The sequence below is a fragment of the Dermacentor variabilis genome, chromosome 3 (assembly GCF_050947875.1).
Source record: "Dermacentor variabilis isolate Ectoservices chromosome 3, ASM5094787v1, whole genome shotgun sequence".
NCBI lineage: Eukaryota > Metazoa > Arthropoda > Arachnida > Ixodida > Ixodidae > Dermacentor > Dermacentor variabilis.
The window spans coordinates 55,740,483-55,755,889 of NC_134570.1; the positions used below are offsets into that span (position 1 = coordinate 55,740,483).

Below are 15,407 nucleotides of genomic sequence, written 5' to 3' on the forward strand. Positions count from 1 at the left end.
GTCAGAAAATCTCCTTTGAGGCACAGGAGCTATCCACTTCGTCGTGTAGCACCCGCATCGAAACACTCGCGCCATCTTTCGTCTGCAGCTATGTAACTGTGACACCAAATTTCAACCATTGGGTGTGTGTGCCATGCGGGGAAGCCAAATGTCCAGTGACTTGAGCAGTGCGGGGACAGGAGAGAGTCCAGTACCTTCACATGTCTCGCATCATTACTTCTACAGCAGCGCACACCACGATGCAAACAGAACAGCTCCGATAGACATCAGCGTGCAGCTCAATGAAAAATGATAGGCATAACTTTAAGAGACCGGAAGATGGCAGCATATATTAACGGGAAAACAGAGGTAGTTGTTATTAAGAGTTGGGCAGGTCATTAGTGCACAAAGCTGGTAACTGGTGGTTCATTTGACAGGATAGGTGCCAAAGGAAGTGGAGCTGATGTCTGGCCTGGCAGAAAGTTAGATGGAGTGGTGAGATTAGACAATTTGCAGGCATAGGACTGATTCTGCTGAAACACAGGGTAAGGGGGATTGCTTGGAGAGGCCTCTGTCTTGCAGTGATCTTAAATATGCTCAACATGCTGGTTACAGACAATAGTCAATCGGCTTTAATAATGATTCTCGAAGATATGTGGCCGAGAGTTCGTAAATTAGTGGAAGCAGATGTGGCAAACCAATTTGCAGGTGACTGCACTTTCCAAATACGCTGTTTCTACACTGCTTAGTTCTTGAAGGGATGTATGTAAGTATCGGTACACATAAGCCACGTGTTGCAATTGGGGCACCACAACGCACTGAAAGTTGTAGTTACGAGATGCAACCCTCGAGTATAGTGCCGTTACGCAGAAAAATCTCACTTTAAATGTTATGCATTGTATTTCAACTAGCATACTGCGACAGAGACGCAGCGATACAAGTATACGGTATTTTAACAAAAATAGTAATGCATTTCTTTTTTTTCTCTTCTAGAATTACTTGCCTTCTGAGAAAGCATGTCGTTTTATTCGGGTGGAATATAACTCCCCAATTTTGCACTTCATTGTGTTATCTGACAGGCCTAGCCACTAGACATCAAAGCAGTGTGGGGAAGCCAAGCTTCGATAAACAGGAGGCATGTAATCGCAAAAATCGAGAGTGCACAACTTCATGCAATTAATCAGGAACACGAGAAACGGCGCAAAGGGGTCCAACAGCAGTAAGAAAGTTTCGGACATACTTGTAGCTGAAAGATGGCGTCAGGGTATCTGTGGCCGAACCAGCCACGACGTGCGACGCCAGCGGGTTGTTGATGTCCCAGAGGCGGATGCGCATGTCGGAGCCGGCCGTGAGCATAAATGGTCCGCATTCCAAGGGGCTGATGTACATGCTGTATACCGAGTGCACAGGTGCAGACGAAGATGCCTGGACGATAAAAGACGAGCACATGATGCCCGACTGCCATGCTCGATATCGCTGCATAACATCGTACAATTACACACACACCACACTGGCTCCGTGGCTATGGCATTTTGCTGCCAAGACACGGACAGAGCAACGGCTTGAGTGAACATTCGAATTGAAATTTCTAGCCCTGTGCTGAGCACACTACATTTCAACTAAATGGTGCTCGCATCACAGGTGTAGATTTGTAAACTTAATTTACAGGGTTTAATGTCCCACAGCAACTTGCAGACTGAGAGGTGTGACGGACGGCTCCAGGTTAGATTTGAACACCTCTAATCTTTAATGCGCAAGTAAATCTAAGCACATAGGCGTCACATACCACAGCCATTGGAATGCGGCAGCCATGGCCGAAAGTATACTTAGCGACCTTCTGATCAGCAGTAGAACTGTATAAGCCAGCGCCGCTAAATCGCCACAACAGGTACGTATTTGCAAAACAGCCTTCGTGTTTGTTGTCTGTTTCCTCTTGAACGCACCTGTTTTTCGCTGAGGGGTGGAGAAGTGCTTGCCCAGAGCGTGCGCAACCGAGCTTGCGTCTCCAGATCCCAGAGCGACACTTCGTTGTTTCCCTCGACGGCAGCCCAAACACAGGACTGGTGCAGGGGGTCAATGCTCACTCGACGGACACGAACACCTGCGAATGTTCCACAGACATTTGTTCGATGTAATGGAACAAAATAAACTGCACACACACAGACAAGCACAGACACATCAAAAGACAGCAGGAAAATGAAAGGATTGCCTAAGGATTTTATAAGCACGCTTAGGCTTTTATAACATAAATAATTTGAAAGAGATAGTGCAAACGTCATTAAAGTGCTTGTGCAATTGAGGCACTCTAACATATGCGTGCTAAGGCTTTTACGACATAAATAATTTGAAAGAGGCGGTGCAGATGTTCTTAAAGTGCTTGTGCAAGTTCTTGAACTGCCTAAGTGCAGTACTTAAAGTACTCTTAGAAGAAAGCTTCAGATTGTTCATTCCTGATTCAAGTAAATCTGAAGTGCAAAAGTGGTGTAATTTTGCAACCACAAGCTCAGTTAATTTGCTGCCCTTAAAAGGAAAGGTTAAACTCTAGTGAGTGATGGGTAAACATTCAACTTGCTTTTACATAATTAACTCTGAAGCAAGAACAGACACTGCTGCCATTGCATGAAATATGTTTCTTTCAACATTTAACAAACATTGCTATTAATTTTTGATTCAAAGTTTTCTGAAAATTTTCTTGAATTTACTGCGCTGTGCTTTGTAAAACATGCCTGCACATCTAATTTGTTACTTGCAGAATGGCCCGAAACAGTGTAATTCCACGATACTATTATGGCAGTTCTTTATTATAAGCACAAAACTAGCCCTTCTTTCAAAACGGTCATCTGGTGCAATAGAATCGAAACTTGCCGGCAGGGTGGCTGACAGTGGTGCTTGGCAGCTGGAATCGCATGTCCCAGCAAATGAGCTTTCCCTCGGAGGTGCCACACACAAGCCAGTTGTGCTGAGGGTCAATGCAGAATGACGTAATCACACCTATGGGGGGGGGAAAAAAGGAAAAATGGTGGTCATTATTTTCTCATCACCTGCTTGCAATGGTTCCAACTCTCATGGCCCTCTCATGGCTGACCCCCAGACACATACATTCACCCTAAATACCACGGTTACATAAGCCCGCTAACTGTAGCTTAGCTGAATCTCAGTTGCAGCCTATCCTACCTGTATGCAGTTATGTAGTGTTGTGGCTAACTTTAACTAAGCTGTTAAAAGAAAAAATATGAATATTAAAAAAATATGTTCCAAGATACGATTACAAGACTGACAGTGTTCTATAGTCAAACCTCCGATGGCCTAGCACCACAGCTTTTATGATGGTACCTTCCACTGTGTCTTCATTATCATTTTTTTAAACAGTTTGTTTAACATTAGCTGGGACACGCGGTATAAAACATTTAACCACATTTATTCCATTAACTACGGTTACTGCATACATAAATGTGGTTTGGCTTTTCTTGTAACTGATCATAACTGTGGTAGACCATAACTGAAGTTAATGTGCCTGCGCGGTAGTAACAGAAGAAATATTGTTATGATTAAAGTCTGCTCACAGCAAAAATTGGGAAACTCTGCATCACTCTAATGGCAGCCCATTCAAGATATGAAGGAACCGTACCATTGATTCAACAGAGAGAAGATACGCTTTTGGTGACGGGAGATTATGTACTCGGAGCTAACAGTTTCTTTTTCATTTGCACATACCAGTGTAGGGGATAAGGACGAAGTAGAAAAATACGCAAGCCTACATACCGTGCCTGGGGTTGTTCTCAAAGCACCATGCAGTGCTAGGTGACCGCAGATCCCAACCTATGATCGAGCCATACACAGTGGCATAGACAAGCACGGATTGCAATCCTGCAAGAAATCGGACAATCGCACCATGTTACAGTCCAGTTCCGTCAATGACAAACACTCCCTTTTTATGAAATTCACAAACCTGTGTCAAAATGCTGAAGGTCCACAACACAGCCATCCTCATGTGGGTCTAAAGAGCGGGTCTTCAGTGGGCTTGTTTTATTGCTGTTGACCTCCACTCTGCAATATAGACACATTGATGCTGGGTTGCCCAACAATTCAAATTACTCTCCACTTGCGAGGACACTCATTTCTCTCGCATTCCTTGAAGTATTAGAGAGCTTTAGCGTGTCCAGTATCCTGACAAATGCTAGCGGACCGGTCGTTTTATCGGATGAGCAGAGGCGCCAACGTTAACAGCCTGCACGGTGCAGTCATGTGGTGGTACAGAGCTCAATCAGACAACACAAGAGTTAATATTGCAGTAACCAAATGAATTGTACTTCACTGCTGGTGTAAATTTTCTGCAGGAACATGATCATTCCTGCTGAAAATTTACACCAGCAGTGAAGTACAATTCATTTGGTTACTGCAATACAGTCGAATCTCATTAATTCGAACTCGTTTAATTCGAACTCGTTTCATTCGAACTTCTTGCCACGGTCCCGTCGAAGTTATGTGTATTGCAATGGGCGAAAACGCCCAGTAATTCGAATGCACAAGCATTTGCCACAGTTAATTCGAACATACCAAGCTCCAACAATGCTCTCAGCAGCACGCCAAATTACGCGGCGGCACCTCCGACCAGTATTGCCCTGACCCCGCCATAGAGGAAAGGCTTAGGAGAGACCCCTCGACGCTGCTCGGAAAGAAAAAGGGGGGGGGGGGAGAAGAAGGAGAGAGAAAAAAAGCAGTGGTGGAAATTTCCTCCTTTCTCAAATGGCAAGGTTGCCGTTTCTGCGTCTGGCCGAAACGCCCCAGCCACACTAGCAGCAAAACGCGCGCCGCAGGAGGGATTGGTTCAGGGCCAATTTTTTGTGGCTCACCACAAGCGCAGGAGACCAATAAGAGTGGCCCCTACAGTGACGTACGTGCTGGAAACTGGTATCATGTGGAACCACTCAACCACTCTATTCGTACTCATGTCTGGTTCACCCAGACCGCTTGTTTTGCACTATCGTCTGCTCATGCCAGCTCTCACTTGTGCTTGTTTTTGTTGGCTTGGTCGGTCTCGTTCGTGCTTGTTTATTTACAATGATGCGTCTAAACCGAGACGTCCCGATGGAAAGGTTGTTGGAGACAGTGAGCCATATCTGATCCTGAATACAAGGACGCGAAGGCGATATCCAGCACCTCGTTCTTGACTTTTGAACACAGCGACGTCGCAACAGAAGGGAGCACACCAACATGATTATGATCAGCGGCAACGACTTCGGCATCTTGAAAAGACATGACTCGCGTTAAGAAGGCAGGACAAAGAAAGTAAACACACCATCGATTTGTCAGCAGACAAAGGAATAAACATGCAAACACGCAAAGCGAAGCAGTAGCGGAGGTCCAGTACTGGCCTCAGCAACCCCACTGCTTCGGTGGCAGTAGATGGCAGAGGTAATTAGCATCATCCAGCAAGCTGGCAGGAAAGCAAATCCACTTCCCTCCCGCCCCTGCTCGCAACTATGCTTCCCTCGCCCTCCCTCTAAACTCTCACATAACTGCCTCACGTTCAACGGTCTCCACGCGTGCCCTCTCCTCCGCGCCGGCGCCACTTAGCCCGCTCCTTAAAGTTTCGTTTTCTGCCATTATCAGGAAGCGGGCGTTGGCCGGCATGGGCAGTTTCGTGGTCCTTGCTCGCTGTGTGCTTGCGCACCACAATATTTCACAACTAGCACCGTTTATGCATCATGCTAAGGTGCACGAATACTTCAAAAACAAGTCCTTCTTTTAATTTGTACACATTTGCTGGTCCCTATGAGTTCGAATTATCAAGATTCGACTGTATTAGCTCTTTGTTTGTCTGGTTGAACTTTGCACCACCAGTGGCTGCACCGTGCAGCTGTTCACGTTTGAACCTCTGAGCATCCGGTAAAATGCCTTGTCCACTTATGTTTACCGGTATATCGGACACACTAAAACTCTCTATTCTTCACACACAGAAGAGCCTTAGGAACTGGCTTCCTGCTTTTGTTTTGGGGGTTTTATCATGTGAACTCTAGTGAATTTTGTGGGACAGTTAAGTGAAAATATTGCTGTCAGGCCTCAGAGCATGGTACTGGCATGGGTGAACACTTTTTCACATCCCTAAGTACACCTGGTGTTGTCTGCTTCATGGGACTGTGTATGTGAATTATGCCCCTGTTCAGCCCTCAGAGCCTGGCACCCCTAGGTGGCAAGTCAAAACAGCCTTATTTGTTAGTACAGTCTTCACAAAGAAACTGGTAGTGCTTGTTTCTTGTTCTCTAGAATTTTGTACGCAAGAGTAAGAAATGTATTCTTGTGTGAACACATGCCATGGTCAGTTTTGTATCATAGGTATGCTCACTAACACTGGGTAAATTCGCTAATCTGCATGGCAGCGTCTGCGAACTGTGAGGTTTTCCCGACACCACAATTTGTGGACAGGAAAGCTCTGCATCATGGACTGCACTGCACAAGACAATTGATTTGGAACTCTCCATGAAAACCCAAGCATAGACAAACTTTCTGTGACAATCCAAGTGCAGACTACACGTGTGACCACAAAATCATAAAATTCAGATAACTGTGTAGAGGACCAAAATCAGTGAGGACTGACTATAGCAAAGAGAATAGCCTTGAAGCTGAGTAGGTGAGTAGGTGGCCAAAGAGGTGAATGCTGCAGTGCTCCAACAACTTCACGTCACACTGACCTGAACACTTGTATGGTTCCTGCATCGGAAGCAACAGCCAAGGATTGCATGCTCTGACACACTGTCATGCATGTGACCTGTCCATCTGAAAGTAAATATGCGCAATACCATTACAACTCTGCAAAATATAGGTACATAAAGTATGCTGACACATAATTCAGGACGCCCGAGGGTACAGTAGTTTTCTGTTTGCAAGTTGTGGCAAAACTGTCATCACTTGTATAGAGCTATGGCAGCTTTAGTGCGCAACTAAATTATGCTGACACCGTGGATACGTCTTGCAAGCTCACTGGCTGCAATCGATAAATTGCAATATGTGAGGTACAGTAACTAATTAGCAAGTTAATTAGTGATCTTTTGCTAATTATCTGAATATGTATTTTGATTTCTTGTGCTAGTAATGTCCACCTCTTCGACAAATCTAGCTCGAGGACAAGAATTATGCTATCTGCCACAGGCAATATTAAAAAATTCTGGAGAACTTAAAAAAATTATCATCCAGTATCTTGCATACAGTCTCAGTGTAGTCTGCCAGTACGAATATCTTCCTTTAGTGTCCTTCTGGCTTGAAATGAATGAATGAATGTTTGTTTGATGTTTAATGGTGCAAGGGCCAGGTGTGGCCAAAGAGCGCCATGCTAGTGTGAAATGAAAGTGACATGACAAGTAGTGCTCTCTCAAATTAGTGCCTTCCTGCCTGCTTGCACAGCTCCTTTTTCACGATCCTGCTCACCTTCTAATTTTTTTTTTTTTTTAATACTGTGTTTGCCACAGATGCAGAGCACCCGAAAGTGCAGAAGCGGCGCTCACCCATCCTGGCATAGGTCTGCCGGGACCTGTTGGCAATGGCCTTCTTCTCCATGCGGCCCCAGTCCCAGATTTTGACCAGACCGTCGGCCGAGCATGTGGCAAACAGGCTCGTGTTCGGGATCACCTGCAGCCTATGTTCAGGCGGATGTGGAACCGCAACGTCAGCAACTGAGGCAACCAAGCACCACCACCACCACCACCACTACCATATTCAACAAGTTAAGGGGAACGCACACCACCTCGCGGCATCTCTTGCACCGTTTTCTACATCGGTCACCTTTGCATCATTTTCAGTGTAGCTATTTTCAGTTACACGGACCGCTGTTTCAAGCGAATTTTTCATTGTGGGAACCCGTTAGATAGATATGTGCTCTCCACTTTGCTAGGCTCTCAAATGGAATTGCAAGCATCCGTGAGCAGGGACAGCCTACATGCTATGTGATGCAGGCTGTCAATACATCCGCAATAAACTGAAAAGGCGATGCGGTTATAAAGACGGTGGTGCCCTGTTCCCACAGGTTAGCCAACAAAAAAATGAATAATAATAATAATAATATTTGGGGTTTTACGTGCCAAAACCACTTTCTGATTATGAGGCACGCCGTAGTGGAGGACTCCGGAAATTTTGACCACCTGGGGTTCTTTAACGTGCAGCTAAATGTAAGCACACGGGTGTTTTCGCATTTCGCCCCCATCGAAATGCGGCCGCCGTGGTCGGGATTCGATCCCGCGACCTCGTGCTCAGCAGCCCAACACCATAGCCACTGAGCAACCACGGCGGGTAACAAAAAAAAAAAAAAAAAAATGAGTCTTTAGGGTTGCCAACGATGGTAATTTTAACACTTCCCTGTCCGCGTCTACACCCATCGATAGCCCGTATAGTGATGGTTTCAACTTCAAATTTTGCCGCACTCAAGGAGCTATTAAACAGCTAGCGTCACCCAGTGCATAAAAGAGAAACTTTTTTTTTCTAGTTTCAGTTTCGAATTTTTTTTTTCTTTTTAACTGCATGGAGGTTTTTAAAGCATCTTTTAGTTGGCCGTGACAAGCGCTCACAGCTTCCTATATGGCATCGACGTCGCACGCAGATGCCCTTCAGAAACAGCAAATTCCGATGAGTCTGCGGCAGAATTTTTTGTTGGTGGCAGCAGCACAGACTCGGAAGATGATTTTGATTCATCGGATTTCAGCACGGACAGCAAAAGTGCGTCAAATAGCCCTGGAACATCAACAAGTATCCGCCGGCAGGTTTCGTTTTCTACTCCGAACCGTTTCGTCGTTGCTGCGCTCAGATCTAAAGATATCTGGTGTGTTCTAAAGGTCACAGTTCTTATCTGCATGGTGTCAACGTTGTTTGAGCAGAACCACTTAGCGGTACCAGCGCAAAAAGTGTAGTTCTGCAGAAGAAGGTGGCCGTGAGTGGACTTCAGCAGTGCACAATTACTGTGCTCTGCAGTGCCATGCAGCAGGTTGCAAGAGTCACCGCACGAGCACGATAGCCAATAGGACTATCATTTTCCTTTGTATATAAAGAACTTCTACAGATGGAATGCTTACATTTGCAGGAATGTTGTATATAACCTTTTATTCAAAGCGTATACTTCTTTTTTTTTTTTCTCTTGGTGCTAAGCAGCATCTATGCTTTTATCGAGTTTTCTCATTTCTGTAACAAATTTTTTATTAAATAATTTTTTTAAAGAATTGTTCATAAATGTTCACTTGAAAATAATACCATTAGAAAGCACATTCCTTCTTCTACAAATTGATATCATAAATTCTAATATCAAGCATTTGCTGTAGCAGTAAAAAACATCACTTACTGTACTATCCAAAATCTGCCCACTTTCCCGTGAACAGGAAAGTGTTAAAATTTTAGGTCAAGGTCGCCGGTTGTCTCAGGTACAGCACAACTGTCATGACAAATATTTAGTTTCTTCTGTATTGCTAGATGGCCAGGCTACCTATGAGTGATGCAGGGTGCAAGGCCCCCATGAAGTAACACTTCTGATGATAGGGGAAGAAGAAGAAAGGGACAGACTTCTGCACTGCAATTTTCTTTAATGCATTTTTTTATAATGCTGCTCAGGTTTTCTATTATTCTCGGGCTGGCCACGCACACACTTGAAATTCCTGTCCGTTGCAACGGGTGCCTCTCGCCGACACAGTCACATGGTATCCTGTTCAATCCAATGTTATGAGCAGGTCACAATAACAGCAGCACTAACAGTTCAGTGTACTATCCAAATTTTTTTGTAAAATCATAGAAATTACTTTTCTGGCAATAACCGAAGCCTAAATTTCAATGCCAGTAATTGGACAGCACAGTCCACTGTTAAACAAAATACATGAATGCAAAGCGCATGCAAAGTGTGCTATCACCCAGCTTTACAGCAGATGACTTACGGTGGGTGACACTGGCACCTCTGTACATCTCTGTGCAGTGCGCTGACATAACTTCACTCAAAACTTCCAAAGCAAAGTGAATGCCACACCTAGTAGCCATCCCTTTAAAACAGTGGACCACACTGTACAGAAGAAATAGCATGATAATTTGTGCTTCCGTGCCTGAGCACGTCAGAGGTGCTTCTGTCAGAGGTGCCCTATCCTTTTGGTTCTTGCACCCCCGTGTTCTAGAATGTTCCCCGACTCGGCCCTCCACCTCAAGCAGACAAAGAGGGCGGCAGTGCCGCCCGTAGACACAAGTTGTCACTGCACTGACACTCCATGGTAATTCTTGAGAAGTTTAGCAGCTTTTCCAGTCAAATGGTGGTGCTGCATTGAACTGTGCTGAGTAGAGGAAGAGCTTCCGAGTGGAGGATCGTTTGGGAATACCAGGGTTAGTTTTCAGATGCACCAAACATCATAAGCTGACCAGGGGGGAAAATGGTCAACATTGCAGCAGTATGTGCCGAACATCGCGCATTTCTAGCCATGCGAGACTTCTCAATGCAGAGGAAATTTATACAGTGACCGATTAAAGTGCTTGAGTTTTCTATGTTTCGTGACACAACTTTACTGCAACATAGCAACAACGTGCTTAGTGGAAAGGCTACCAACATAAAAACGTTACCACGCCACACTAAGCCACCATAAGGCTCATTTGCCTATTCTTTTTGAAAACAACTGCGTCCTAAATGGGGGACAAATAAATACAGTGGAATCTTGATAAACAGAAATTGCTTAAATGAAACTGCCTCTTAAAAGTGACACCATCCTCACAGTTGGTTGGTTTCGTATTCATGCAATTGTATTCATCTTTGTCTCTCAGTAAATGTAACTCCTGATAAACGGAACCAATTTTCCTGGTCCCTTTAGGCTCTAATTAAGGAAACTCTACTGTACTACAATTGCAAGAATTTTTCAGTGCCATCACAACAATCACAGGCAAGTAAACATCAGGCATATTTAAGTGCATTATAAGAATTTCCAGGAAAAAGAAATAGAACACTAGAAAAGGAAGCAAGTGGACGGAAAGATGTTAGTCCGGTGTCTTTCTGTCTACTTGCTTCCTCTCCTAGTGTAGTCTGTTTTTTTTTTTTTGCTTGAAATTCTTATAATGCACTTAACGCAGAACCAACTAGCCCTACTTTCAGCTATAAATCGGGCATCTTGAAACAGAATTGTTATTGCTGGCAAGTATGGTCTGAAGGCCTGACCTATGAATGGCCCCCTTGTGTTCATGCATGTGGGCCACCAGGGTGCCGCGAGGCCTCCACTTTGGTGGCAGGGGCCGCTCCTCTCGTGAGGGGTCGTCAATGGTCTCCCTCACCGTCTGCTCCCGGGCAAACTCTGTTCGCTTCTTGTTCAGCAGGAGCTGCAACTCGGCATGGCACGACAGGCAGTGGACTGTGGCTGCAAACAACAATTTTTCTAAAAAAAAATGTGGCACTTTCTCTCTCTCTCTCTCAAACAAAATTACATGGTTGCAAGGCAAAACAAACAACCAAGTCTAGACAAAGAGCATTCCAAGAGTGAGGATGCGTGACTCTCACGCGTCCCCTGATACGTTGTTTTCCTGCATAGCTCCCGTCTCCTGTAATCCGGCTTCGCTGCGTGGCCTGGGGCCCACGGCGGTCGGTGTGGTTGAAGCGCAGTGCGAGAGATGGTGCAAGTGTTGCGCTGCTAACGCCGCCTCACAGCGGGGTTAGCTGGGCGTGGAAAGGAGAAGGTGCTTTCTCTTTGGTTCGGGATCGGCATGCTGCACAGACGTTCCGCGAGTGTGCGAGACCGTCTCATGAGGCCTCGTTCGAACGCGCCACCGTTCACGTGACCGTACGCGCGAACGACAAGGCGTTAGGATCCAGCATGGGGGGAACATATTCGCTTGTTATCCGGTCGCAGTGAGTCGGACTTCTTAGATTTGTCAAGTGCCCATCGGCATGTTTTGTGGTTAGCAACTCGGCTAGCAGGAATTGATCTATGAAAGGTGCAATAAATGCCCTTGTGATTGTTTGCACTACTGTGTTGTCATTCCTTTGTCCCAAGAGCATGGATGAGAATCCCACACAAGTTAAGATATACAGTCGAACTTTGTTGTAACAGTGTTGCACCCAGCGCAATAATAGTACCTTCGTCATATACAATTTTTATTGTAAGCGTGTATTTGTTACATGTTGATGTTGGCAAGAAGCATTTAGATTTAGAACAACATTCATTCGGGCTAGATGGTGCATACTTCAACTAGGAAGGAACAGCGCCAACTAAGACAATCACGAGCAGGAGACCGACACAGGACAAGCACCGTGTCTGTGTCAGTCTCCTGCTCGTGATTGATTTAGTTGGCACTGTTCTTTCCTAGTTCATTTATATTTACTTCGGTATATCTGATACTTCAAAACGTTGAGGCTTAAGTGTATTTTGCATTAAGACAGTGAACATTTAAAAAAAAGAGAGAGAGAAATAAACAAGGAAATCGAGGCAAGTTGTGGCTGTATTATGTAAATATATTTCTTCTCTTGAGGTTCTGCTCATTTTTAAGATTTTTTATCACCTGTAACAGTGAGCAGCCGATACCACTGAGGATGACATAACATCATGCCAGTCTGTGACGAAAAACAAAGCATAGAGGATTAAAACAATCAATACATAGTACGGCCCTTGGTATATGGCCGTCTTAAAGACACAAGACGGAAGGTGCCAAGATGTTGTGAAGATGGATAGAAAGGCTTTCTTTTCATGGGGCTGATGGTGATTGCTACTTTGGCTGCACTTAAATACAAAGACAATTCATGAGAGAGTGGTGAATATTTACACAAATAGTTTTTTTAATGATGTTTGCAGCAAGAAAGAAATACAAGCAAACAGTATTTGCCGTAACAGACATGACGTCGAATAAAAAAAACAGCATATGTAGTCTTGCAGTGCTATAGACAACAGCTCAGTATTACAGTACACTCCAATGACAATAGTGGCAATTGTTTTGATTGTTCAAACTGTGTGTTGTTCACAGGCCAGTTTGATCACATTATATATTATTATACATTTCGTACACTGACTCTAGATATATATGGGGCATGGCAGACAATGACCGCTGCAATAACCAGTACCTATATAAACAAACAGTACTGCATTGAAGCGAAACATTTTGAGATGTCACTATACCAATAATGCCACAATTATTGCAACCACAAAGGTTCTCGCGCTCGAATCATCATCACAAGAAGGTTAAACGAATTCGGCTTACTGCATGACGACAGGAAGAAAATAAAATTTAAAGAAAGGAGGTGTAATGAGCAATAATGCAATGGTAGCCAAGTTAAGAGCTATAAAACTTTTCTCAAACTGAGGCCAAGCAAGTTCCACAAGCTGGTAAGCTTATGTCAAGAAAACACGAAGATTCAGGGCATGTTGGCTGACATTTGCGACTTCAAAGCGGGGCAATGGTTCCCTTCGGAATGCACTTCCTTCATGCATTGATTGCCTCTTCTCTTAATCTTTTGCACTGAATTAAAATGGTGCAGTAAAAGCAGGTTCTAACCTGTGTCTATGGTGATTCCAGTGAAGTTTTTTTGTGGCTGCTTAGGAGAGGCGTTCGCAGACGGGGCTGCAGAATCGGCCGACTCGGCTCCAGAGACATGCAGCTCCATATTTGGGTCACCGTCTCCGGCTGGTGAATGCCGCTGTGGCGGTGGTGGCTGTGGCTGCTGCTTCGGGGGAGACTGCTCCCGCAGTTCAACCTTGCCAAACATCCGTTGCCAGTCTTCGTTCTGGAATTTGCGAAGTCTCCAGACTCCTGCCTTATGCAGTTCATGCAGGGCACAGCGGCGTATACTTTTTTTTTATATGATGAATACATTTGCTTATTGCACACTCTGTCTTTGCTATCATATTTGCTACGTCCTTCCTTATTTTTATGTTTTGGTGCAAAGAGGCACAGGGTCATGTGCAAGTCTAATGTCTGCAAAATTTCATTGCCAGGCAGCAGTGGAGAAGAAGAACTAGGATGACAACAAGCATCCTGAAAAAGTTAAGCCGTCTCCCTTGGAGTACAAACGATGCGAGATAGCTGGAGCCATTGTCCAAGCATGTGCTTGCGTGTAGCAAGCAATAATGCACAATGGACAATAATAATAATAAAGAATCAAACCAACATTTTAAAAGATACCATGTATGTTTGCTTAGACAAAAAAAAACTGTCCACTTGGTACTGCTATAATTTACCATATTAAGCTGCAGCACATAAAGCAACAATAACATAAAACAGATGTGAGCTCATGACAGCTTTTGTCACATAATTTCCTGTTGTCATGTCTTTTCGCTCTTTGCATGCTAAATGCCAAACTTTCCACTATTCATCAAGCCTCTCTCTCTCTACAGAAATCCAATATGCAAAACCAACTAGTAGCCCTTCAGCTCAGGATCTAAATATGAAATACAAGGGTGTGGCACATTGGACCACTGAATATTACCAATGTTCTCCCTGGAAAACCACTTTCCTTTGACATTCTTTCACTTTCAATACTTAGAAGAGAGATGAATATTATAACTTTTAAATTGGTGGCAAACAAAAAGGCATGAAAAATCAACACACAAGCTACAACTTCGTCCAGAGAACGGTGACATCTACTTACCATGGTGACCTGGGGAGATTCAACAGGTGGTCCCTTCTTTCTGTATGATCTGACAAGGCAAGAGCAACAATTTAATAAAAGGTACCGCACAAGTTCAAGAGCACATAAAATGGGAATGTCCTGTATGCCCCAAACAACAGACCCTTTTGCAATGAATGTTTGCAATCCAGCAGTACTTCAAAGTTATACGGCATCTCTTTTTCATTCATCACAATAGCTCACACTTCATCTAAAAAAAAAAAAAAAAATCTCTTTTTTTTGTTGCTGTTGCTGACACCCTGGCTTACCTGCTATGCAAGAGAGCCTGTGAAGACTCATCACCAATTTTGAGCGTGAGCAGGTCTGTGCTACGGCATCTGTTTGACATGTAGAGTTTCTCCAGGTCAATCTCACCGCCTCGGAGCTTTGTGTCCACATTTTCAGACTCTGATGCGCTGCACAACAATCGTTCGATCAGCACAATGTTGCCCACGCATCTCCGACTGTGTTTTCATGGCGGAAAGTGAGAAAAATGGGACAAAGAAGAAATCTACGAGGCTTTCACCATGCATTGCAAGGGGCTTTTATGTGTCAGCTCGGTATCAGTCATCTTAATAACAAAGAGAATATCTATCTCCATGATTGCGTGATTGAACGCTTCTGTTTTGTTTTGTTTTTCCCTTAAGGACACTATGCACCATTTGCGGTTAGCTTTTAGCACCCTCTTTCTTTCTGCGGCATACATATTGTGGTTTCAAAATAAACGCACTTGTTGACAGTCAGCGCCTAGACCTGTCCTCTCTTGTCCAGCGTTTAGCGCTATTTTTTTACTGTGAAGCCGTGCCAACCAGCTCAAGTGCAAATACTTTTGCACTAC

General features: G+C 44.3%; 1 protein-coding gene across 1 annotated transcript in view; it reads right to left on the reverse strand.

Moving 5' to 3' along the window:
- Vps15 (vacuolar protein sorting 15) overlaps positions 1 to 15,407 on the reverse strand; it is a 37,522-nt gene that overhangs the window by 1,526 nt on the left and 20,589 nt on the right. Inside the window, exons 24-34 of the mRNA XM_075685181.1 lie at positions 14,839 to 14,985; positions 14,552 to 14,600; positions 13,459 to 13,687; positions 11,138 to 11,333; positions 7,482 to 7,612; positions 6,672 to 6,756; positions 3,929 to 4,026; positions 3,742 to 3,846; positions 2,845 to 2,970; positions 1,923 to 2,080; positions 1,220 to 1,404 (exon numbers count right to left, since the gene is read on the reverse strand). Of these exons, the coding sequence (XP_075541296.1) occupies positions 1,220 to 1,404; positions 1,923 to 2,080; positions 2,845 to 2,970; positions 3,742 to 3,846; positions 3,929 to 4,026; positions 6,672 to 6,756; positions 7,482 to 7,612; positions 11,138 to 11,333; positions 13,459 to 13,687; positions 14,552 to 14,600; positions 14,839 to 14,985 (1,509 nt within the window). The remainder of the gene's footprint in view (positions 1 to 1,219; positions 1,405 to 1,922; positions 2,081 to 2,844; positions 2,971 to 3,741; positions 3,847 to 3,928; positions 4,027 to 6,671; positions 6,757 to 7,481; positions 7,613 to 11,137; positions 11,334 to 13,458; positions 13,688 to 14,551; positions 14,601 to 14,838; positions 14,986 to 15,407) is intronic.